The 26,388-nt window shown below is 37.6% G+C and overlaps 1 protein-coding gene across 3 annotated transcripts in view; it reads left to right on the top strand.

Annotated features, from left to right (window-relative positions):
- Positions 1–26,388, top strand: part of ctnnd2a (catenin (cadherin-associated protein), delta 2a) — a 282,667-nt gene that overhangs the window by 129,866 nt on the left and 126,413 nt on the right. For 2 of the 3 annotated variants that reach the window (XM_086151386.1, XM_086151387.1), the window contains exons 4-11: positions 1,991–2,025; positions 2,833–2,940; positions 9,554–9,726; positions 14,580–14,640; positions 14,926–15,145; positions 15,515–15,632; positions 16,261–16,393; positions 22,450–22,623. In XM_086151386.1, coding sequence (XP_086007512.1) covers positions 1,991–2,025; positions 2,833–2,940; positions 9,554–9,726; positions 14,580–14,640; positions 14,926–15,145; positions 15,515–15,632; positions 16,261–16,393; positions 22,450–22,623 — 1,022 coding nt within the window. The remainder of the gene's footprint in view (positions 1–1,990; positions 2,026–2,832; positions 2,941–9,553; positions 9,727–14,579; positions 14,641–14,925; positions 15,146–15,514; positions 15,633–16,260; positions 16,394–22,449; positions 22,624–26,388) is intronic. The other variant, XM_086151388.1, reaches the window with a different exon arrangement.

Genomic DNA, 26,388 nt, shown 5'->3' with positions numbered 1-26,388 from the left:
GTAATGGTTCTTACTAATATCCATTGGTCTCCTGTTGGTATAAAAGATTCAGCTCATGCTAATTGCTCCCGCCTTTGATGCTCTTTTACTGCTGTACAGTATATATATTTTTGGAAGATGATTTCCCCTCAAGGTTGTTTTGCATGATGGTTCACCTGAGGCTAATTGGATAATAGCTGGAAGCCCCTTGTATACAACAGTGTTGATGTATTTGCAGTCTTTGTCAACTGCATTAATTAGCTCCGTTGTTGTCGCTTTGCACACAGATCTGTCCTTGTTGCACTCTGCCAGCCTGTTTGACAAGCATGGCTTGATTTTGGGTTTTTGTGATATACTCTGCTAACATTAGCAAATATGCACATAGTCTGAAGATTGTACTTCAGATTCTTGGTGCTTTTGTAAACAAACAAACAGACATTTATGCCGTAATAAACTTTGATAAACTTTGATAATAAACTTGCCGTAATTTCACAAAATGTGTGGCAAACTGTTGCCAACTGCTGGCTTGTGACCTTTTTTATTTTAACCTTTTTCTTTACAGCAGAAATGTGCTCAGCATAACCCATATTCATATAAAATGGATGAAAAATGCCAGCTTCAAAAACCTGCCCTGTTTAACATCTGCATTTCCTTGATAAAAAGTCAGAGTAAGTAAAACAAGACTTAATATTGTATTTAGTTTCCCATAGCATAGACTTTTGATAATTAGCTGATTAGGTCTTGAGTCTTGAGGTGAATATATTTCTACCTGAAAAGTGAAAACGAATGGACTCCCCTCACAAGTGTATCTGGTAATGACTTTTCATTTATCTAGTAAGATGTAGCAGAGGCTGCATCCTGAGGGTGAACTAAGAATTTGTGTAAATGCGTTCAAAACTGTCAGATACTCAGACTGAATGTTGAATTCTTTAAGTAGAATATAATAATAAATAAATCCGAAATCACAAGGTGTGTTTCTTTTATTCAGTGTCTAAAAGCACAGCGATATTTGCATTTTCATTAAGTATTAGGTGGAAACTTTGGTTCTTGAACTGCCACTGGCTAATAACCAAAGCAACCCGGTTCAAGATATGCTGTGATGGTAATGGGCACAGAAATCGTACATAATACCGTATTTGATATTTTAACATAGTCACACATACCCATTTCTTACACTTGGGATGTTCAAATGGATATAACACATTGCTATGGTCAGTAAAAGATTGCTACTACAGATAAAGAGGTGGAAGTCAGTCCAGTGCAACTTGCTGGATTGATGCATCTTTTTGCTTCTAATGAAAAAAACAGATGAACATGGTGGTAGATATAACTAATGAAAGATAGATAGACACTTCAAAACCAGAGGAATGTAGATCAAGAAATAGTCTATGGAGCTAAAAAAGACTGTAGCCATCCATCTCAGACAAACAGTTTCGTGTGGACGAAGTGAGTCTATATGTGTCAGTTAGTCTGTCTATATGTTCATTGATCAGTGAGTAGCTCAATACTCTCACTTTCTGCTTGTTTTATTCAACCTCACTGTGTCTTTTTATCTGTCCCCAACCTTCATTAATTGCAAATCAATCAACAATCATCAAGAGAATTGGGGGAGTTGTTTATTTATTTAAGCCTGTTATTTGTAGAAATCTTTTCACCCACAGTGTAACTCTGACATTTAACAGAGTTACTTTATTTCCTATTTCACATTAATAATTCTTCTCAGCAGTTGTCTTCATTTTTTTTTCCCATTACAAATAGAAAGCAAATAGTTGCTCTCATATTTTAGAAGAAAATTTCACATGATGGCAATGCAGTCAGTTTGAAAGTTTGGAGGTTGTCATGTCTTTGATGTAAATGTAAGAATCTGTTTGTTTGTTTTTTTTTAATTCCATGGTTTTGTCATCTGTTCAATTCAATGTATTCATTTGTTTACTTTTGAAACATGAGTTCTGCTTTTTCTTTGACATTGATGTTAAACATTGTTGTTATTTACATTCTCTTTCTTTTGCAGTTCAACAGATGAACAATTCCGCTGGAATGCACAAGGTAAATTGTACCAAATGTAATTTCTTTAGTGTTTTTACATTCTGCACGGTTTGAAAAGCAGTGATACATATCTGAACAATCATTACTCTCAAGAGACTGTCATAATTTGCCATGAATTACCATCATATTTCCTTCGGTTCTATTTGTCCAAAATCGCTGGGAGAAATTGAAAATGCAGAATAATTAAAGGCTCAGTAGTCAGATGGACAAACAAAATTTAAATGATTTTTCTACATACTAGCCTACCTATCACTTCAGCTGATTTCCTGGACCCAACCTGGCATTCTGTATATGAATATGACCCGAATTCCCCTTAAAAAAAAAGTGATAAAGTAAGATAACAGGTATGCCACTTTTTGCCTGCTTGACAAACAAGGACACTAGTGTCTCTGGGAATATTTGATTTAAAGGAAATTTAAAGGAAAATGTATAGCTACCTTTAAAAAAGACACTGGCTGAATAACATACCTGTTGGATGGATGATACAGTAACACAGCCTGAATGATAAAGTCATATGATTGACAACTTCCCAGTGCCATGTGATGCGAGGCCAAAGCCAGTAATCGTTTACAATCTGCATGGATCATGTGCACTTTTTCTATTGTTTCACTTACCTGCTACTTAATCTCATTCACCACATTATATGTGTGCAACTAAAATGCTCTTGATAGCAAAGGATCTTTTAAAGCCTTTAGTTAAACACTAGACACCTTAGTGTTATACTGACTCTTGTATACTTCAGAATGTTATTGTAGCCTAAAGTAATCTGATTTTCTCTCATTCTGTTGTTTTCCCTTCCTCACTCAGCAGCAGATGGGCAAAAAGATATCGAGGATGAGTTGACCACAGGTTTGGAGTTGGTGGATTCATGCATTCGTTCCCTCCAGGAATCAGGAATACTTGACAGTGGAGAACGTAAGTGACGTGGTCAGCATTTTCTTGTATTGGCTTGTTTACATCAGTGTAACCATTAACAGCCAAAAGCCCACTTTAAAATCAGAATAGTTTTAGTCAGTGAGGATCTAGCTACTCAGCTCATACCAGACCTGCTCACAAACAAAAAAAAAATACTGTTTTCTTTTAAGTTCCATCTTTATGCCTAATTATTCTCAAAGGATTCCCGATGTAGATTTTTTGACACATTATACATAAGTTTGAGTATTTCTGCTTCTCATGCATAGGCAGTCCACAAAAAGATTTTTATGATTAGAAAAATCTAAAAACAGGTTTATAATGACAGTATAAATCAAGTGTTGTGAGTTGTTAAGTAATTGTTTAATGCTTGATTGGAATGAAGTGATTCATATGTGTGTTTGACCTGTACAGACAAATATATCACTGGAAAATGAAAAAGACAGCAAGCAAACACTGAACCCCAAGAAAAAAAAATGAAATATTTTTTCACATAATTCCCTATCATAATATGGGAGGTGGAAGCATTTTATGACAAACATAAAATAATGTCGAAAGCTAAAATCAATTGAATTCCACCCAAGAGTTTTACAAACATTTTTGGCTATTATTGTAATGTTGTGGATCATTCTCCAAAAGTTCGACTGAAAAACAGTTTTTCTTTTTTCTTATTTATAATTAGCAAAGAAATGGAAATACAATCTCAATATTCCTCGGTCTGAAGCGGTAACAACACCAATTTGGTTGCTGGGTATTGACAGTAAGCAGCCTGTCGGTAAAGCCAGTTAAGATTTTATGTTTTTGGCTTTTTATGATTTGAAGAAAAAAATTGAAGACATCCTTTGATTCTGCTCATTGCATGTGGTGAGTTCCATGACTGCTGAAGCTCCTTTGGACTGAAATTTACAATTGTAAGAACTCCAATGTGTATCTTATTCAACTAGCAGCATATACATTGCTACAGTAAAAAAAGGCAACATTTTTTTTTTTTTCAGTCTCATCTCTTTTTTTTTAAATGAAACTGAAAACTATTTGTGGTCTTACCTCAAGAGGCATTATGGTACCATATGAGGTAGTCTGGAGTGGCAGAGAAGTTAGTCTGATGCAGGACATGTTTGTAAGTGATGAGACAGTGGTAAGGTGTGCTGTAGGTGTGACACAGAAGTTCAAGGTTGAGGTAGGACTACATTAGGGATCAGCTCTGAGCCCCTTCTTATTTTCAGTTGTGACGGACAGGCTGACAGATGAGACTCGACAGGAATCACCACGATGATGTTTGCAGATGACATCGTGATCTGTTATGAGAGCAGGGGGCAGGTGGTAGAAAATCTTGAGGGGAAGTGGTATGCCCCTGAAAGCACTGGAATATAGGTTATTTACAGCAAGACAGGGTCCATGTATGTGGAAGAGAGGAACCCAAGAGGAACCATGAAACTATAAGGATGGAAGATTAAGAAGGTGATGGAATGAAGTACTGCAGGTCAACGGTCCAGAGCAATAAAGGGTGTAGAAAAGAGGTTAAGAAACACATTCAAGAGGGTTGGAACAGGTAGGGAAAAGTGTTAGGGGTAATCAGTGATAGAAGAATATGAGCTAGAATGAAAGGAAAGGTATTTAGAACAGTTCTGAGACCAGCAATGCTGTGTGGTTTAGAGACCGCGGCATTAAATAAAAAGGCAGAAGATGAAGAAGAGGATACGCTGGAGATGAAGAAGAGGATACAACAAACAAAGAATAGGGTTAAATGAGGAGGTTAATTTGCTGTGGCCACCCCTAAAGGGAACAGCCGAGAAGAAAAGAAGACGCTCTTATTCATTGTATTCTAAAACGCTTATTGAAGGACAGCAGAAACAGGTGTCTGCTAGTTTGCATACCCCCCCACACACACACACTTAGGAGCAGCACAGTACTGTCTGCCTCACCTTGTGATTTTTCTCTGCTGTATATTATCCGATGAGCGCGAATTATTATATAACAGACTTACGTTAAAGACATTACACAGGCTGTTGAAGGTCGTAGTGTATATGATAATTCACAAATGTTTCCACAAACATTACAATGGCGATATGCTGAAAGAAACAGAAAAAGAAACAGAAGCAGAAACATGCATACGCCAAGCAGCCCAGATTGTCATTGAAAGCCCGTGCCGAGGTTGAGGCGGGGCTCGCTATTGCTGCGCTTGGCAGGCTTAGTGGCCTGGATTTGATTGGAAAATGTACAGATTCAGCAATTTTTTGTCTTAAGAAACTGTTAAAAATGATTGCAGTCATACAGGCGATGCATTTATCCCACAAATCAGTGGAAAATATTAATATTCATTTTATAATACCAGGCATCCATTTGAATGCATTCAACTAATCTGAACTGTGAAAGTCCCTTGGTTCACTGGTAATGTATAGAATGACATATTACCGGTAGTTTGGCAATATAATATTTGGCTATACGACAAAATAAACATGGTAGGTTTTGTGTGTAACCAAGTTGAAACTGTTTTTGTATTTGCCAAGTGAATATGTGCATTTTGAAAAACCTTGTATTTTATCTATGGCTGCTAATAGGTTGCCATGCGAAGAGAAAGTATAATATCCTGCTTCCACCCTGACTGCTTGCATGAAGACATTCAGCTTTGTGTTCTTTCAGTTCTAAGCCATATACATCATCCCACTTCAGTTTGACTTGCTACCCTTATGCGTTTTGTTCCGTTTTAATGCTTGCTGTGAGTCTGACACAGAAAGGATGAGTTCTTTCAATTAAGTTGCTTAACACTATGATATGTATGATGGTAATAATAATAATAATGATAATAATAATAATGATATTAAAAAGGGCGTCACAGTTGCGCAGTGGTTATTGTATCTTCCTCAGGGAAAGAAGGACCCTGTTTCAACTTTCACAGGGGGCCTTGTTGTCTAGAGTTTGAACACACTCCCCCATGTCTGCATGGGTTTCCTCAGGGTTCTCCAGTTTTCTCCCACCATCCCAAAAAATGCAGAGGGTTAAATGAATAAATCTGAAAACTTAGAAGCTCTGTATTAGTGCTGCTCATGCAAATGAAGCACAGAAGTCCCGACTAGCCAAAGTTGTATCTCATACATTTCACCTTTGTCCGAAGGGAGCTGTGTTTGAACAATATCATTTTACAGTTAATATTACAGCTGACTTTTCAGATTTACTACTTTCTCTGAGTCCAAACTTATTTTCACAAGCGGACAAGAATCTTCAAGGCATTTTATTATCGGAAATATTTCTCACCAGTGAGATTCGAGATGGATGTTGTTTTCACCAGACTTGGCAAATAACTTTAATCTACCTACTATTCTTTGTGTATTGCCCTTTTTGTGCTCAAAGCGCTGATAGCCTGAAGTCAATAAGAACTTTTTATTTATTACCAATCTGACCTTAAATTCCTCAGTGTCTGTCTAACCAATGTCATTATGGTGAATAATGTATGTTTTCATTACAGTGATATTCAGTATTTAAAACAAAAGGCATTTTCCTAAATTGTGATTTTTGTTTTTTTTAACAATTTCAACTAGCCTTTAATCTACAACTGGCTATTGCAAATTTCTGGCAGTGACCAGTGCTCTTCATGGCATTGTAGCTTAACATGAATTTAGTTACAGAAATTGACTTTAAATGGTTAATAAATCTTGAACAATTATGAACATTGATGTGAGTGTATTTAAAAAATGAGTCAATAAAGGTCTCCATCACTGCATTCTCTACAACTCAGCAGTAGTTCAGAATACAAAGTATCACATGCTTGACATGACATAATAAACATAGAGTTTGTGTATAACTGGACATCTGTGCTATTGTCAGTTTCAAATACTGAAACCTTACCTGCAGGCTGGAAAAAGTAAATTGTATGCAGATTGAAGATGAAGATACTGATGGAAGGGAAGTGCAAATGACTGTTCACATCATTGCAGTGCTTCTGGGTAATTGGTGCATTCAAACAGCAATGCATGTTAAAATGTGAATAACACTCATCTATTAGTTTCTTATTTAAAAAAAAAAAATCAATTGGCATCAATGTATGGAGTTGTCTTTCGGCAGGGTATGGTATCTGCACTGTGTTCATTTTACAAACTGTGTTGTTAATCGGGCAGACTAAATATATGCAGCCACAATGTATGAACTGCACAGTGTGCTTTTTGAGCACAAAGAAAAGAAAGGAAGTCATAGGCAGTCACTGGTTCGCTTTGTTCAAAAGGTTGCATGCTTACAGAGATGCACCACAATGTGATAAGGTAAACTCATTCTTATCTTATTTGCAAAGACAGCCATTGTACATCCTGCCAACTAGATGGTTTCCTTATTGTGATCAGTTTTATTGTTAGTTGTGTTTTTTTTTTTTTTTTTTCTTCGTTTGCATATACAATGTAGACTTCCTGCAAAAGCATGTCAATGTGTGGTTGTAGATAAATTCACTAAATAACTCTGTGTGTGTGTGCGCGCCTACTCCTGCACCTGTGCCTCCATGTACGTACACATGCCCACGCCAGCATACACATACATGGAAATGAAATAATTTACACAAACTAACAATCTTTACATTATTGAACTTGTGTGGCTTAAGGCTGCCGGTAATGTATCATAACAGAGATGCATATACCTTTACATAAAAAAGACATATAAACAAAATCATGAAAATCTTGATGATAAACTGTGTTGGTTTGGCGTGCAGTAGCATAAAATCAGCAAACATCCTTGGGTGTTAATGTGAGTTGCACATTTGTACGTTTGTCCAAGATCAAGTGTGAATATGATGTTCATAATTTAACTGAGCAGCTGGAATAACAGTTTGAATGTGAGACTCAATGGACACATTAAAGTACTTAAAGTGGTGCCAGCAGTGGTTCATCATTCTGCCCTCTGACACACCAGAAACATACCCAGATTTAGAGAACACCCTTAACCACACATGACCACACACACACATAATCTACTGCATACTTTTTCTATCATCCTGCACATAAATTTTTCCACACATGTATGAACTTTTGTTGCACAGCAACTTGGTGGAACCAATGCTAAGGCTTACGGGTGATGAGTTTGGGCGCTTACACTCATTCCAAGGGTTGTTTAATAATTCATAAAAAGCAAAGGGTGAACTGAGATGAGAAAAGACAAGTCTTTTGTGAAGGCAAGAAGCAGAGGAGTTGATCTTGTTTCACAGGGAGAAAGGGATTGTGGGGGGAAGTGAGAGAGTGACAGGGTGAGAGCAAGCAAAGAGGGAGAAGTATAATAAGGGTTAAAATAGAAACTAATGTGGCTGTAAATTCTGAGATATCCACTTATTGTGGGAATTTAAAATAACACTGGTATTTTTCCGAAATGCAGATATAGAAAATAAACACTTAGTTGGTTTCCATATTCATAAAGGATTTTTCATTCTCTTATTTCACACATTATACATTCCAAATTTGTATTCAGAGTGGGGGAAACAGAGGTAAAGAGAGTAAAAATAGGTACAAACCATTGAGACTCTTCAGTAGAGGACACAGACCTAAATGCTCCACATTAATACCACATTACACATATAAACAAATACACATAACCTATTTAACCACTCATGCACACCACTGACTATTGAGCGTTTTGAACGGTCCCCCCAGTGCAACACACCCCCCTGCTCACAGTTTCAAACATTTCAAAATGTTCCTTCTGATGTTCTTATTCCCAGTCAATCTAAGCCGTATGAGCACAGCATGAGAATCACAGAGAAGGAATTATTATTTGATGCAACAGCCTCGGGTCTGGGAATGATGATGTGCTTGTGAGCTTGTCTCATATATATGTGTATTATGAGGTACATGTTCACTTTCAGCTAAATCTGATTTGATTGATTTAGTTGTCCACGGTAATCCTTGTAAATAGTTTGGACTCTCTCTCTCGCGCTCTCTTTTTCTCCCTTTCTCACTCTTTATGTATCTATCTATCTAAGGCAGCTCAGCTTCAAGTTGAAAAAAAATCCTTTTCGAGTTTCTTGCAGGGTTAATTTTACCCAAACACTACGCAAGGTTTGAGGAGAATTTGTGTTGGCATGTCGTCCTGCGCATGGCAAAATGCGAAATTCAGCAAAAGAAGCAGTAGACATTAAAAAAAGGCTTTATTTTCTTACGTCTGCATATTTCCTTAATATATTTTCGACTAGGGGTCAAGTGAAGGTGTGTTGAAGCTTACAGTGCAAGGCAATTGGAGCACGTTAAGGGAGGTTACATCCCAAGTTGTTAGGTGTTTCATCTATTACAACTTCTTCTTTTCAGTCCTCCTCCTCCCATTCTCCCATTCTCCCTATTCCTCCTCCTCCACCCATTCTCTGTGTTCCTCTGTTTCTCTTTCCCTCTGCTAATAAATTATGTATGCCATCTCTAACTCACGGAGTGCTGCACTGCTGCACTATCTGCTCTAAATTGCTGCTCTCTCTCTCTCTTCCTCATTTTTCTCCCTTGCCTTCAACCCCTCTATATCACTCTTAATCTCTCTCGTTCTCTCTCTCTCTCCCTCCTTTTCCTTCTCTTTACGTACACACACAAACACGCGCATTCAAAAACTCAACTCAACCCCCACCTACCATCCAACCACACACCACTCCTGTCTCTATCGGTAGGACCAGCTCTTCTTTCCCAGAGTTCCTTGCAGCTCAACTCCACCCCGGAGGCTTCGCTCCAGTACTCTGCCAGCTACCATAGCAACCAGACCCTCGCCCTTAGCGACAGCATCTCCGCAGCATCTCCTCAGCGCAGCGGGCAGGTTGGAGGTGCCGTGCACAGCTACAACCAGGTAGGAAATCCTATTATAATGAGTATTTTGGGATGGAGATAATGACACTGATCATTCATATGAACTGAAGGTCCTCTGATGAAAACTTGCTTGTTTGTTTGGATAGTTGGCTGACCTCCATGAATTTTTAGAACCTGACATTAGAGCGTTTTCACTGTGAAAGTAACCCAGCTGAAGAGATATTGCAGTTCTTTTTCTCAGTCTGAGCGAACGCCGCCCTTCTTCTTTGACCATCATTGTCATGCAGTTCTTTTTCTCTTGACTTTCCAACTTAGATTTGTTTATTTGTTAAAATTTAACTTGGATATAGTCATTCAGTGTCTGAAAGTGGTTATACATGTGTATTTACTTCACTGATGGGTTTTACCTGATCAATATTAATAACAACTGCAATTCAATGATCAACTTTTCACACAACACCATGTCTCCTGAGACATGAGTCAGGTAATAGGATGCTCATACTCTAAAATAAGGAGACAATTAACTCCACACTGAGAACTCTCAGCCTTGTTTATAAGGACTTGAGGAGTAATGCTGGCAAGGAATCACATATTAATCATAGCAGTCTGTTGATGAATTGTAAAATTCCAGCAAATTACTTTCCAGCCAACAGGAGCTAATTGTTTCCAAATGGAAATGTTGATGAATATACACAATCAAACTCTGAGACGCAAGCCCACTCACATGATTTCTAAGAGTAGCTGCAGGGATTGATATGAAGATATTTTTAATTGTCTGGTAAATATGTCTATCTCTCACATATATGATTATGATTTAATTTGATATTAAATGGGAACATTTTAGAAGATTATCAAGTGAAAAACTGTTTGAGATTTCAAGTTGTATTTTGTTTTCAAGGCACACGCACATAGTTTAGATACTTTTTTTAAGGTGTTGAAAGAGAAAGTTAAGATGATATCTACGTAGACACATCTGTCATTTCCTCTGCAGTTCCATGGAAGTTATGTTCAATGTGGATTCAGGGGAAATCTCAAGAAATAAGGCGATATAAACATGAATTACTGAGAGGACAGCAAGTTTCTATTATGTGTTGTAAATTCCGTTATATTCATTGTCCCGAGTCTCTGCTACTGTAGTGTTCTGTCCTCTTTTCTTGCATCCCCCCTTCTTCCCCTGTCCTCTCTACTCACCATCTATGTCTGTGTGAGCAGTTTGTGTAAGTGTGTGTGCGTTCTTCTGTGATGTTTTGGCTTGTCAGTGTAATGGGGCCAGTGTTGTCAGCAAGGCTTGTTGCTCATGAATAGCTTCATGCAAGCCACTGCTGCTATGGCCAGGTGTGGCTTACAAACCATGTACAGTACATACATGTTTGATTCTTTTTAATGTTTATTATTCTTTTTTTCTATTCGCATAATCAGGTATGTCCACTTGGCAACATATGTGTGCATAAGTATGGTTGTTTGGTGGAGGGGGGGGCGCAAGGGATGGTTTCACTGGTTTCAGGTTGAGTGAGAGTGAAAGAGAAGGGTCTTGCATGTTGCTACTCTTCTGTAGGGTATTTATAACCCTGAGAGGCAGTGCTTTAATAATAAATGGATACATGGCACCTCAAATATCCCAGTGTATTATTGGAAGAGAAGAGAAGAAGCACTGTGAAATGACAATGACGAGTACGGATAAAGCACACTCATACATGGCAAGTCAAGATTTCAATCGCCTAATTCTATCCTTTAAGCTAATCATTAATAATCATATTTTTCTTTGTTAATTCATCAATGTATTTATTGGCGATTTCATAAATCCCCCTATAAATCCATTCCACCACCTATTCATGAGTCTGCTTTTAATGTGTGTCACTTAGGGCTTATCTGGTATTCAATATTATCAAGTTACAAAATCATTAACAGAGCTCTTAAACTCAGGTGTCTGGCCTGTATCCCATCAGCCTTCCATCCCTCTTTTGACTATACTAACACAAGGGACCTATATTGGAAATTTTTATGGTGCTTTATAGTTTCTTATGTGCAAAGTGAGACCTCTTTTTGGCAGTAATTAGACACTTTTAATAATCCACTTTAATCATGTGTCACCATTATCTAAAAAGACACACATTTGTCTTAGATTTGCTATAACTGAAAACGGCTAAAAATGGCTATAAACACGGTGGTAAAATGTGAAATAAACTCAGTTTAAACATTATCCATCATATGGGTTTTTCAGGTTAAAAAATCATTTTTGTTGTAAGTCTTCCATTGTGTCTCATGTATAAGCATACAGAATAAGTGCTAATTGTAGGAAGCCATTAACAGATCTGGTTGTTTGGAAGGGCGGAAGAGGGGATGATAACCAAAAATTACTTATTTATGAAAGTCCTACAAAAAACAAGATGCTTGAGTTTCTACACTTTCTGTATAAACTCACAATTAAGGATGCTCTTGAAATGAGATGATAATATTAGAATCCAACTCACAGAAGTTTTTGCATCCCAAAAAAAAATGTATTTTAAATTTGACTCATATTAGCAGCTAAGGAATTTGTGTGAGGACATATCAAAGCCCCTTATAATAATCATGCTGGTCAACAGGTCTTTTAAAAAAAAACAGCTTGACCGAGGCTAATTAGAAGTAGGACTAGAATATTAGGTGGCATCTCTTTTTTTTCTAGACAACCAAATCTGATTGTCGCTACCCATCTATCCATTAATCCATTGACCCATCCATCCACTCTTCCTTCAATCCATCCGTCCATCCATTATCTACTGCTTATCCTGCACTCAGAGTTTGAGGGGATGTTGGAGCCTATCCCAGCTGTCATTGGGCGAGAGGTGGTACGCCCCGAACCAGTGACCAGTCGATTGCAGAGCCGTATATTGAGACAAACAACCATTCACGCTCCCATTCACACATCTTGGCAATCGTTCAATTTTTTTCTAATAAACCTTCTGCATGTTTTTGGACAGGGCAAGGAGGCGTAATGATTAGTGCCTCTGCTTCATAGCACGAGGAACCCCGGTCCGATTCCGACAGGAGATTGCTTCTTCTCCCCGTGTCGGTTTCCTGCCACAGTCCAAAATTATGCTTCATTGGAAAAACTTGGTCAGATGTGCGAAGGAGAGAGTAAATGGTTGTCTGTCTGTATATGCGGCCCTGTGATTGACTGGCGACCAGTACGGGGTGTACCCCACCTCTCGCCCAGTGACTGCTGGGATAGGCTCCAGCATCTTCCGTGACCCTGAGTGCAGGATAAGCAGCAGATGATAAATGTATGGTTAGATGTGCGAATGAGAGAGTGAATGGTTATCTGTCTATATATATATATATATATATATATATATATATATATGGCCCTGCGATTGACCAGTACAGCGTGTACCCTGCCTCTTGCCCAATGCCAGCTGGAAAGAAAATGCCCTTCATAAGCAGCCACTCATACTGTAGATGCAGGCAAATACAAACATGGGGAACCAGTGTTGATCCAAAGACTCTTTTTTTTTTTTTTTATTTCACCATGTTTATCTCTGAGTTCTAATACCTGCCTTACTGTATGTGCATATCCAGAGATAAATTTGTTCCCATGACCTTTCTGCAGTGTTGGAGCCACAGGCCTGTTGTCTTCAGCAGACAGGTTTTGGCTCCAACAGGAAAGCAAAAAAAAAAAAAAAAGCAGGAACTGACACTGAGAGAATATTGGGAGGTTGTTGGCCTGCGCTTTGCCATATTTATTCAGGGCAAGGTTTGCTGTGCAGGCATACTTCTCAGCCCAAGTGTACAGCTTCAAATATTCACACCCAGATATTGGTTTGTGACAGAACTCCAGTTTTTTTTTTTTATTGAATGGTTGAATGTTGTGTTAAGCTCCCATGAGGTATCGGTTACTAGATACTCATATGTTTACTAAAAGTATACTCCCCCTTGTTTGTTTGTGTGAACATCCCTACATTTAAGCAAATAAAATGTCATTAAAACATCCAGAAATCGCCACTTGTTTATTTATAACTAAATGCAACTAATTATGTTTTTTTTAAAAAAAAAGAGAGTTTTGAGGAGTGGTTCCCATACCTAACTATGGTTGCAATGGAACAGTGTTTAATGGGGATTGCACTCCAAGGTGACACAGGGAATATGAGTTTGCATAATTTGGGCTTGTGCAATCGAAGCCATGTCAGGGTCTTAATAATGTATTTGGATCAGCTTTATAGCCTGCAGAATCTGTATGAGGCCATAGAAGCTCTCTCTCTCTCTCTTTCTCTCTCTCTAACACACACACACACACACACAAACACACACACACAGTGTCAAGAGACTAAAGAGAATACATCTGCATAGGCTTGCTTTCAAAATGTGTTTCTGGAGTTTTTCAAACTCTTCACTATGCCTCACATTACTTTTGGTTTGTGACATAATCTGTGCCAAGGTGTCAAGAGCAGGCAAACTTGAATTTTAGGTTTGCTGACAGTGTTGGAAGTTCTTTTGTGGAAATTGTGTGTCTAGTCAGGATGTTTAATGTATCTATTCATGGTTATAACGTACCCTGTATAATAATTGTCTGAGAATAGGAGGAAAACATGTTTTGAGGGATATTTCAGTCAGCTCACAATAGTTCATAATCTGCTTCCACGAGTCTGTTTGAATCAAACCACTGTTTTATATGGGGATTTAATCACTTTCAGCTCTTGGCACATTTGGGGCTCCCTCGAAGGGTAGACTGAAGTCTTTGTGCTTTTAATTTTTTAATGGCCACTGCTATTTATTCTCTTTTATCCTATTCTTGACACTGCCTTTCCCTCTTCACACTTTTACCCCCACCCCCAATTACTCCATCTATTCATCCGATCTTTCCTTTCACGGACTCCTGCATCTTCCTTTTTTGCTTGCTCCCTCACATCCCCCCAGGTGACATCTAGTCGTGCAGCTCAGCAGCAACAATCACAAAGTGGGGCAGGGGCCGGGGCAGGTAAGAATTCTCCTCTCCTCCTATTTGTCTCTAGGATTTTTAATATATAGACAATTTGATCGAGATTAAAAAAAAAAACTCTGATGGTGCTTATAGCACTACTTTGCATAACATTTAGAGACAAAAACAGACACATGAGAATTTAAATCAAATGCAAGCTTTAGAGTGTATGAACTGGAATGGTATAAGGGAATGATTCTATTTTGTCAATGATACTGTATTAATATTAGTCCTCTTAGAATCCTGACATTGTACCATTTTTCTCTACTTTATCGTGTTCCCCAGGTATTTACTACTCAACCTCCACTTTGCCTGCCCAGCGTGTCAGTTCTCCTCTGTGCGGAGGGGGAGGTGGCTCCGGATCTGCTTCTCCCAGCAAACTCCAACGCCTGGGATCAGCATCTGATACACAAGGTTATTCAACTACTCAACGGCTGCCTTCCTCATCGTCCTCCTCCTCCTCTCCCAAACAATCCCCAGCTAATCGACTGGCCAAGTCATACAGGTAGAGAGATAATTCAGAATAAACTTTCAGAATATCTAAGTTAAATTAGGAAAATTAATTATTTTATTTTCTATCTATCTATCTATCTATCTATCTATCTATCTATCTATCTATCTATCTATCTATCTATCTATCTATCTATCTATCTATCTATCTATCTATCTATCTATCTATCTATCTATCTATCTATCTATCTATCTATCTATCTATCTATCTATCTATCTATCTATCTATCTATCTATCTATCTATCTATCTATCTATCTATCTATCTATCTTTAATAGTAGTTGAAGAAAATTCCAAGTGTTACAAGGAAAAAAACATAATTAAAGGTTTCTCTTACTTTGTATACTTTTGCTTTACCTTCTAGCACTACAGTTGCTGCAACATCAGGGGGAAGTGGTGGATCTCCCTTGAGATTGGCATCGCCACCAAATTCTACAGCAGCTGGGGGAGGGGCAAATTCATCATCATCCCCTCTTCACCAGGTAAAGAACCCATCAGACATTTCACATTCCAAAAATTGCTTTTGGGAACACTTTTATTAAGTTTGCATAGTGTCTTGTTGAGACATGAAACTGGATTAAAATGGTAACTTTGCCCTAAATCAGTATATTCTTATATACATTGGTAGAATCATGATGAAGAAAATACAAATTAAGTCATATTCTCAAACAACCATCTATCAATGTCAGATTAAGTTAGTCCAGCCTTACAAATATAATTTTCTAAAATTATGAAAACTTACATTTGCCATCATTTCTAAATCCCAGTCTGATACAAGGGATACGGTTTTCCTTTTTTTTTTGACATGCTAAGAGACTTCACTTTTATTCATTGATACTAAAGTGGTTTGGGAATGTTTCACACAGGTTGCCAATTTCCTTTCAGAAAGCCATTTATGCATCGTTATCTTTTGGTTATAGAAACAAGGGTAAATTAAATCTGCAAATTGGGACATCACAATCTTGTCCATATGAACCAAATAGAGCATAACATTTCAAATACGTCAGTTGTCATATATTTAGCTGCCAACAGTTTTTGCACCAGCGAGCAGAATCATCTTTAATGTACCTGAAGTTTATTTGCATCTGAAAGGAAGTTTTGTCTTTCCAGATGAGTTCAGGTATTGGGAGTTATGCCACTCTGTCTCCAAAAAGGCTGGCAGCTCACCACGCTTCTGACCAGTACAAGATCTCTCACGAGCTCTATGCTACTGCTACACTCCAGAGGCCTGGCAGTCTGGCAGGTGAGAGCACACACATTCACACATAAAAACAAAAATTATAGATTGAATCTTATGCTGAAGTCACCATTTAAAGAGTATCGGGTTGCTAGTACAACCTACGGCATTCATTTGTATGCAAAATTAGTCTCGATAATGGCTAAATCCATGTAGGGTTTCTCAGCAAATATGTCAGATAGCTGTTGTTTCTATAAAGTCATGTTGTTTTTGAAATGCTGGAAAGTGGACAACCGTGACAAGCAAGAAAACTCCCCGCAAAAAGCTGGATTTGTCAATATGCAGTTTTAGTATTATCTGTTATTATTTTCCCTGGTTTGTGAGCGTCTGTGTGTGTGAGTGTGTGCGTGCACACTTGTGTGTGTGCTGTGTGTGCATTTGTGTGTTTGTGTTCAACTACACATTAAATAAGATTTATGTCTGCTCCATGATAGTTTGTTCTTGTACAATAAATGAACTGCTCAGATCACCTGTAGTGTTGATCTTGATCATCTTCAATGTGTTTAGAATGTACATAGGCAGCATTTCAACAGATTTATATTTGTTTTGACTAATCCATACCCTTCAAATAGTTGACAAGGTCATACTTATGAAAGTATGCAGCAGTCGTAAGGATCTTAATTGATAGGTCTTTGAAACTTGAAGCCATTTGGATGACCTTGAGGATTTGTCTTGAGGGCCTATCTTTGATCTTTAACCAACGCCTGGGCTTTTTATCAGTGAAGGAATGACATGACTAAATGAGACCCAGTGGGAAACTGATCATTCACCTTAATGAGCTATGTTGTGGCATTTGATTTAGAAAATCTGCTTTGTACTTGGTTCTGGTTTATTCTTTGAATGTATCAAACCAATCAAAGTCCCCAAAATTTTTTATAATGCAGTGATTAAAAATGCACCATTGAAAAAATCATGTCTCAAGTTTTGTGCATTCCTAGTGGGTGACAACCTCATGGGAAAAATACCTCAGTTAGTCTGAGTAGTCTGTTTAGAGAAGTACCTAAAATCTCTCAGCATAAAATCAAAACATCCCAAAATACATAATGTCTGATATTTTCTTCATGAAGATCCTGATTTGGTTGACACAGTCAGCATGTTCTTGCCATAATTTAATCATACCCAGGGGCGACCTGTTTTTTTTTTTTCAGCAAAGATACTGTAGATATGCCATGAGTAAATGATATAGAAGTACTTTGTTTGTATAGTCAGACAGACTGTGGACGGCGACACATGATGGTGGTTGACATTGGATGGTGCCGCCTCAAGGCATAGTTGTGATCCCCTGGATATTTAAATATAAAGTCTTGTTCTATTTTAGACTTAACTGCCCCAGAAAATGGTTGGCAATATAAAAACTTATTTGATACATTGAGTGTGAGCTCACATTCTATCCTGGAAGCATTACAGGAGGTGAGTCATATACTCACGAGAGAATAAATAATGTAAATTTTTGTTTGCTGCTGATAATATAATCAGAGTTTTGAAAATATCCTCACTCCAAAAATAAAAGATGATTTATTTTACATATAACACAAAACACGTGCTTCGAGCAAAAAATAGTCTCTTCCTCAGATGTTTAGTGGAAATATTTGTTTACAAATATGTTATTGTGGCGTCATTTTTAAAGAGAATAGAACAATCCTGTGATCGATCCGTCTTTTCTTTTGCGTGTCCCGTGGGGTATTTGATGTCCTTTTAACATTTTAACATTATAACATTGTAAGGTTACAACATTCTCTTCAGTACTTTTTGAGAACCGACCCGAGACACGGATACTTTTTTACATTTTTACATATGTACAGAAATATACATATGGGGACTGAAACAACCTTCGTGATTGAAGGGCTTCAGGATACAAAAAAACATCTACATTGGGGATCAGACCAACAGAACAAATTAATATAGACAAAAAGATAATTTGTTGCGGACAAACACAGATACACAGATGGACAGACCTTCAGACAAACCTATAAGCAAGGTTCTATATCAAACTCCTCATTCAGTCCTTGTGGGGCAAGTGTGCCAAGCGTGTAGATCCAGAACAACTCCCGTTTTAGAAGTTTATATCAGTTTAGACATTTTATTGCCTCTATCCCAAAGTATTTCAGGGTCGAGACATTATGTTTCGCTTCCCCAATATGTACGACTGCTGCTGATAATATCTCATCTTTGCTGTATGCGTTGGTAATTTTTAGTTTGTTTTCTTTCCAGTACACAAACGGGGCAAAGGCATCAAGGGAAGAGAGTCGCTCTTTAAATTTTGAATCCTTTTAAATAGTTTACTGATCAAAACATCTTGGGAGGGCATCTCCTCCATTGCACTGTCCAATCTTCTCTACTTGAAGTTCTTTCTCCGTTTGAAAGAAAGAGGCCAATTCTTGAGTCAGTGGGAACTGTGAGTAAAAGAAAATGAATTAAGAAATAAGCTAACTTAGCAAGACTTCAAAGAGTAAAAGGATAGGAGCAATAAAGGGGAGCTTGGATGATTCTTGCTGTTAATGGGTGTGTCCAAAACTGTAATTAGTTTCTTCCTGCTTATTCTGACCATCTCTGTCTCTCTCTCGGGCTCTTCCCTATGTAGTTTACTGTTTAAATTACACTTGATGTTTTTATGTCAGATATTTAAGCTTTCTCCTGCTTTATGTTCGTTACTCACTGTTGAAGAAAGTATCGAGTGCAGTACCAGGACAATTTATTTTCTGCCCCTTGTTTCTCTCTGATGTTCTGACTTACCAGGTTTTACTTACATTTTCTTACCCACTGCCTCATCATTAATCCGTCTTTTTTAGTAATATTGTCATTTAATCTGACTACAGCTAACAAGTGAAGTGTGACAGGAGCCATCTTACCCTTTTTTTGTTGGGAAGCCAAATAAAAAGCCCGGTCCGTTAACCACAGCCACGGTTCTGCTCAGGATATTGATGTAAACCTTTGCTTCAGGCAAGCTATCATTCATTTTCCTGGCAGATTTTGAGTAACACAGCTGCAATACATCTTTTACAAGTTTTAGATGTCCTGACATCATTCTTAGTACACATGTTTTGTCAGAAGCAATTTTAACTAGTAGATTTTGTCAAGAGAAGTGAAAACATCATTTTCCATTCTCTTTTACCTCAATGAAAGTATTTTATGGGTTCTGACGAGGGAATTCCTGTCGCACATTGTTGCAGTGAATTATGAGATTAGTTGCAAGTGGGACAAAAACAAAACAACTTTTCTGAACCAATGTGGGCTGTAATGTAAAGTGTAATATTTGCTTGGTTAGATATTGACCCAATTGACTTCTTTCACTTGATGATGCAGATAAAGATTAAGTTAGGTATGGATACATGAAAAAAAAAATGGTAGTAGAAGGCTAGAAACCTTCAAATTTGCCAGGGGCCAAATTGAGTAAAATTTTATGGCAATCGAAAAATCGAACCTAATGAATATCCACAGTATGGTCACAGCTACAACCTGACAGATGTTTTTGGATGATTGATAAAGTTAGACTGTTGCTGTAAAGAATTTACTCAAAACCAATATCTGCAAGCAGGAGATCCAGTGACAGAACACTAGATTACATATAAAGATGGTTTGGTCACTCTAACATGGTTTATTGACAGCGAGTCTGATGATGAATTAGAGGCAGAGCATTTTGATGTAGTTTCCTGTACATATGTACCAGTATCCTGCTTTCACCAAGTGAAGAGTGATGGAGCGAGCAAAGCAACCCTGGAGAGAATAGTGCACTTTGAGAGTGACTGTGTTTGCAAATTTGATGTCTATGTCACAGAGTGTCTTGGGCTTTCATTTCTCCGCTCAGCTAGCTAGTGAAACAGCTGTACTTGTTGATTCGGTGCGAATAGTTTAGTGCAAAATTCAATGAAGGGTTGACGAGATCCGATGCTGTATTAAGTGAAATTGCAGCAATGCTTACTATCCCTGATGTACTGGACCTCTGCATCTCCGAAAATTGAATGAAAGCACCTTTTTTGTACAAGCTCCGGCACTCCGCTCAGTATGGTTACCGGTGTATATTAGTGGGATGGATAAAGGGGAGTTTGAATTGTGTCTGTTCAAGCTGCAGTGTCACTCTGAGTTGAGCCACATAATTTTAGAGTTAAGTGGCTGTAGTTGTATCTGTTCCAGTCGTATCTGATATATATCCAGACCCTCAGCTATAAAATAACAGTGAGTTTAATTATAACCTAGCGGAATGCTAGAGGATGTAGGTACGACAATCAGTTAAATAAATTTCGATAACTACACATAACCAAGCAATGCAAAATACTATGAAAAAATAACAGGTTAAACAGCAAGGCACTGAATTTAGCCAGTCACTGATATTTCTGTTTTTATCATCCTATTGTGCCTTTCAAAGGACAATGCACAACAGGTGCTTTGACTGAAATTTCGTACACAACAAGAAGTTTATTTTTATCACGTCCTCTAGGTTCACTTATTGTTACTGTGTAAGGGGAACAGCAATGTTCGAGGTATGGAGGGGTGAGAGGGCAAATCCCGCAGGGAGAGAAAGATGCTCCACCTGATAGATAAGCTGAGGTGGTTAGCAAATGTTCTTCAGATATACTGTGAGTATTTTTTTTTCACTTTCTATCCAGCAGAATCGATTGCCAAAATTTTTGCCTTGATCATAATCACAGAATAAAGATATTTTGTATTCCATTCTTTGCATATCCCACAGTTCATGTAAATTATAGGATAAAAAAAAAAACCCAATAGATTTAATTGGTTAAAGTCACTGTCCTTCAAACTGATGTGAGATTAAAAACAAGAGGGATGAATATTGGAAACATAGTAGTGGTTCATTTTGTTGGACACTTGAGATTTAAGACAAGGAATAGACACGAGTAATAAGCTCCATGCTGTAATGCTGCCAAGATGGCTGAGTGCCTCACAGATATTGATTTTTGATTTGATCTGATACGTTCTGGAGTTTTGACTGCATTTAATGGATGGGGATTCACAGTCTTGGAGTAAAACAGTATGCTTTCCCTTCGCATTCATTCCCTTGGAATATCCTTGGCAAAAAATTTGCCATCAACTAAAAGCTAATGTTATATGGTTGCTCTGCGGGACTATCGCTCCTTCCCTCAGTGTCTTAAATAGCTTTTTAAGTCTGTGTGTACATGATTTCTTACGATTGTCTGCCATGTTTCTTCAGTCTTACTGACCTGCGTTCATACTGTCCTCATATAATTTTGCTCTCTGTGGTTTCCCAACAACATTGGTTCTGCTATATAAAGAATAAATGGCTGTTGTCAGTGTCTTCCTCGCCCTGTCAATATGGGATTTCTGCCAAACAGAGTTAGGGTGGTACTGCATCTTATTATTTTATTGCCGCCCACCAGCAATGTGTGCTGTGGAGATTAAAAAAAATATAGTCATTCCTCTATTTTGTTTGTTTGTTTGTTTCCCTCTTGCTCTCCTTTTTTCAATCTTAAGTGTCTCTATGGTTATTGCTTTGTTTATTTTTCAGTCCATATTTTTCAATGTCTTACTTCTTGAACATCTCACCAATCCAGAGTCACTCATACAAGCCCAAACACCTTTATCACTACATAAAATTGTGGTGCATTTTTGTCACCCGATCCTTTGTAACACTATCCATCAGCAAAAGAAAACTGAAAATTGGATGAAAATGGACAGCCTAAAAATCAAAAATAAGTCTACCATTTTTCAAGCCTCTTTTTTTCTTACAGTCATCAAAACCTTTTTTCCACTTTCCTCTTTTTTTATTTGAGAATGTGTTGAGAGTGACACAGTTGGAAAACTACAAGTATATTTTTTTTCAACACCATTCTTACAATCTGGACATAATTTACTTCTGCCTCTTCATCCTCTGAAGTGCAGATCATCTTATTCCCTTTACAATGTTCCATTTTCCATATCAAAATTATAAATCTTCTTCGGTGTATCCGAATATTTGTTATCCTTCTCTCATTAAATCCATCTTAAAAAATTCTCTTTAAAACATGTTCTTGTCTATTGTCCACTGTTTTTTCTGAGCCATTTTCCCTCCCTCACAGTTCCTTACATCATTTTCTTCCTCTCTGCAGGCTCTCGTGGTTCCTATAGTACTCAGCACAGTCAGGAGCCCCTACGGCCTTTAGGGTCCCCGGACCACCACATAGATCCAATCTATGAAGAGCGCATCTACCACAACAAGGGGCCCATGAGGAGCCTCGGTCAGAGTCAAGGGCCGGACACTGGTCCCTATCGCAACCACACTGGTAAGGACCTTACCACCCCCTGCTCAGAAGGTTCTGAGTTGGATGATGTTATATTTATTGAAACATATTATATGCTCTATTTTCATGAAATGCATCATCATTTGAAGATGCTGACTATAGAAAAATCATACCGTTCTATGGCTCACCAGCTGCATACATACAGACAATAATCATTATTCATATTGTCTTCATGGTGTTTAAATTACACATTCCTTCTTTTTCCCATTCAGCCTTCATGTGTTCAGCTTTCTGTGTCAGACATTTTCCATGTATTGGTCAAGCAAAGCCATTACAATTAGTTTTTTTTTTCTTTTGTTAGTTTGTTTTCTCCTTTTTTTGTTTTCCATCTTCAATACCTTTTGCTTATTTGCTTGAAGATTCATCTTTCATCCTTTCCATGTGTCTGATGCTTGGTAGGAATGCCTTGGTATACTGTGACATTCACCCATATTTTAAAAAATATAGCATACTGTGTTACTAACATCTCACAGAACTTTTTTGAACAAAATTTAGACCTAATAACTCAATTCCAGCAAACAACAATCTGAATAATTAATAGGGAATCCTTTCTTGAATCTATTAATCCTTTATTTATAAGGTTTGACATATTCAATCTTTTGGATTTTTTATGAGGAAAATACTTTTTGAGCTTCGAATAAAAAAAAACAACTTTGTGTGTTGCTGTGAGAATGAATGTGAAATAGTGTTTCTGTATTCAGAGTCAAACGATGGAATTGCTTTGGTAATTAGTTGAAGTAATTTGGCTCTCTGCTGAGTTTTGAAAATTGCGAATTAATTAGGATTTATAATTTTGAGTGACATTTTATTCAGAAGTACTCATTTTTAGTTTCTCATTCTGTTCCATTTAGGAATAAAACATTTTCTATCAAAATTGCACAGTCAGACACATTTGTTCTCACTCACTCCCTCCGAAACTCTATTGTTGCCAGCAATGTATTTTTAATAGGGCCTCACTGAGCTTATCTCAATGTGGGTTTAGGTACGCCATGTTAATCCCATTACCGTATCGTACCCACATGAAAACACCCAAGTCGGTCACACCACATTCACAGCTTCCACTCTGTCCTTAGCCAGCCTACCCTTAAACGCTATCATTAGCATTTGGGTTAGAATCATAGCTGTAAATATGAAACTAAAGTATAGACCAGACATCAGGTTGATTAGTTCGGCTGACTGGGAAGGGATGAAAATTACAATTAAGCAGAAGGCACTGCGTCAGATTCGTCATGGGTCACTAGGTATTCTCCCATTCACGTGAAACTCTATTCAAAACATGACATGATAGGACTGTCTTTGTAAGCATTAATTAATTAAGTAAGTGAACTTTGCAAGTTTACACATACACACAATCTGCTGTTATCTTTTATTTACTACTACTTAAATTCAAAGTTTCAATTGAGGAGTCTGAAAATCAAACAAAGAAAATTTGCAAAGCAGCAACAAAACTGACTGTGGAGGAGACTGTGCTCATTTAATTGCAACAGCTGAAGTCAACAGCACACCTTACTAGATGTTGTATTTGAATGCACCTCCATTAGAGTGCAAAAGCCACAGCTATTTGTCACCTTTTTTTTAAATACTATGTCGCCTCACTCACAGCAGTGAATTAGCTCAGTGAAATCGAGCGTTTGAAAAAAACACTATCCTGGCACGTTTGTGCAAAAAATCATTTGAATAATACACTATGTGCGATGACAAGATGGTTGCCTATTAGTGATCCATAATGCGGACGTAATAGTGTATAATTAAATGATAAGGGTTCTGCTAACATGGTTAGCAGTAAGCCATTATGTCGGAGTGGGTTTTTTGGAGGGTCATATTAATGGTTCATTAAAATGGTGTGGATCTGCTGACAAGGATGCAGTTGTACGTCTAATCCTAAATTATAAAACTTCCATTTGGTAACTGTATTGGTTCACCATAAAACATAAATAAATAAAGACGTTTGCAGTAAAGTGAAGTATCCATTAATAATAGTGGATCATCACATTACTTAACTGGATATTTAAATAGAAAGCCTGCATGAAAAACTAAATAAATGTAAGTCACGACATGATTGTGTGAATTTTCTTTGATTGGGCCTTGCAGTTTCTGACAGGGAAACATGGGAAAACAGACATTGATGGTCAAAGCTCTCAAAAGAAAAAATATCCACGTTTCTTGAGATATAAAACATGCGTTCACAAATAATAAGCAATAAAGACAAAAGTGGAACTTAGGTTGTTAGTGCTTCCACCTCACAGGAAGAAGGTCCCTGGTTGGATCCCAACTGGGGGGTGCTTTCTGTATGGTATCTGCAGGTTCACCCCATGTCTGTGTGGGTTTCCTCTAGGTAACCTTTTTCCCTTTCATGGTCAAAAAACGTGCAATAGGTTCATAGGAAGCACTATGTTGCCCAGACATGTGAATGAGAGTATGACAAGTTGTAAGTCTGTGTACAGTGTGTGATATACTAGTGATTGGTCCGGCGTGGACTACACCTCTCGTCCAGTGACAGCTGAGATAGGTCACAGCATTCTGCAACCCTGATTGTAGGATAAGTATGATGGAATAAATTTTGCATGAATGGATGTATTTAAAAAAAAAAAAAGTCATAATCGGAAAAAAAAACATTTAAATAACACATTGTTCCATGAACAATTAAGACTATATACATATATATACATATTTAAAACAGTGAACCGATATCTATTTTAAAATGAGGAAAAAAGACTTAAGAAGATCTCAGATTCGGATAATACAATGAAAAGACTTTGTAATTACTTTAACACACCTGTTGCAATGCCTCATGAGAAATGTTGTCAATAAATATATCAATTTTTCACAGCCTCATTATTGTTTTTATGGCATATCATAAAGCATGTTATCATTGTTTACATGCTGCCTTTTATCCCTGATAGGGGGAAAATTCTTCCTCATATGTTTCAGTAGTGCTGACCCAGACTGTATATTATAACTTGAAGTATGTGATTTTCAAGCCCATCTATTGTTACTCATAACTAACTGCCCCTGAAGAGAATAGCAACTACCAAACAAAACTGGTGTCTGGGCAAGTTTACCTGCATTTCTTTTAAATATGTAACACAGCAGATATTTTTATACTTGAAAATTCAGTCATGTCTGACTTAGAAAAAAACGAGTTTCAAATACACCCTCTTTTCTACGGTTCTAATTTCACTTTTCAAGCTGTCCACAATGTATGACAATTTGTATCTGGTCCAACTCATCTCATTTGCACACACCCTTCTCTTGCTGGTGGCTGCCTCACCCTGCTTTATCCTCTTCTCTTATCTGGCCGACACATTCACAGTCATCCATGCATGGGACATTATAATTGAGTAGTGTGTTTCTGTGAAACTTCACTCTTGGATTAAAGCAGGTCATCACCCCAGAGGACTACAGGTTAATATGGCCTATTTCAAGCAATTATTCCTGCACAATCTCATTGTCGCCAATGCGTACGAGCATGATGGCAGCAAAAGGAAGAATGACAATACAGGAAGGCATGGAGATGCGGTTTACGCATTTGTTTTTTACAAAAACACACAGTGTGCTTTTCAAACCCACCTACTCTTTGTTCCTTTGCTTTATTTTTGTAAACTATCCCCTTTTTATGATAGCTGTCTTCCTCTCTCAGTTCCCATGTGTTTATTTCTCCTCTGTTACTCAAAAACATGTTAGGTTTCAAGTCAGACAAAGAAAATTGCAATGGATCCTTATTAGCGCAGATAAAACCATTTGAAT

Source organism: Fistularia commersonii, chromosome 8, assembly GCF_037954325.1.
Source record: "Fistularia commersonii isolate RoL2024-O1a breed Wild chromosome 8, RoL_Fcom_v1.0, whole genome shotgun sequence".
Taxonomy (NCBI): Eukaryota; Metazoa; Chordata; class Actinopteri; order Syngnathiformes; family Fistulariidae; genus Fistularia; species Fistularia commersonii.
The sequence above is the reverse complement of the archived record's forward strand: the minus strand, read 5'-3'. Positions and strand labels throughout refer to the sequence as shown.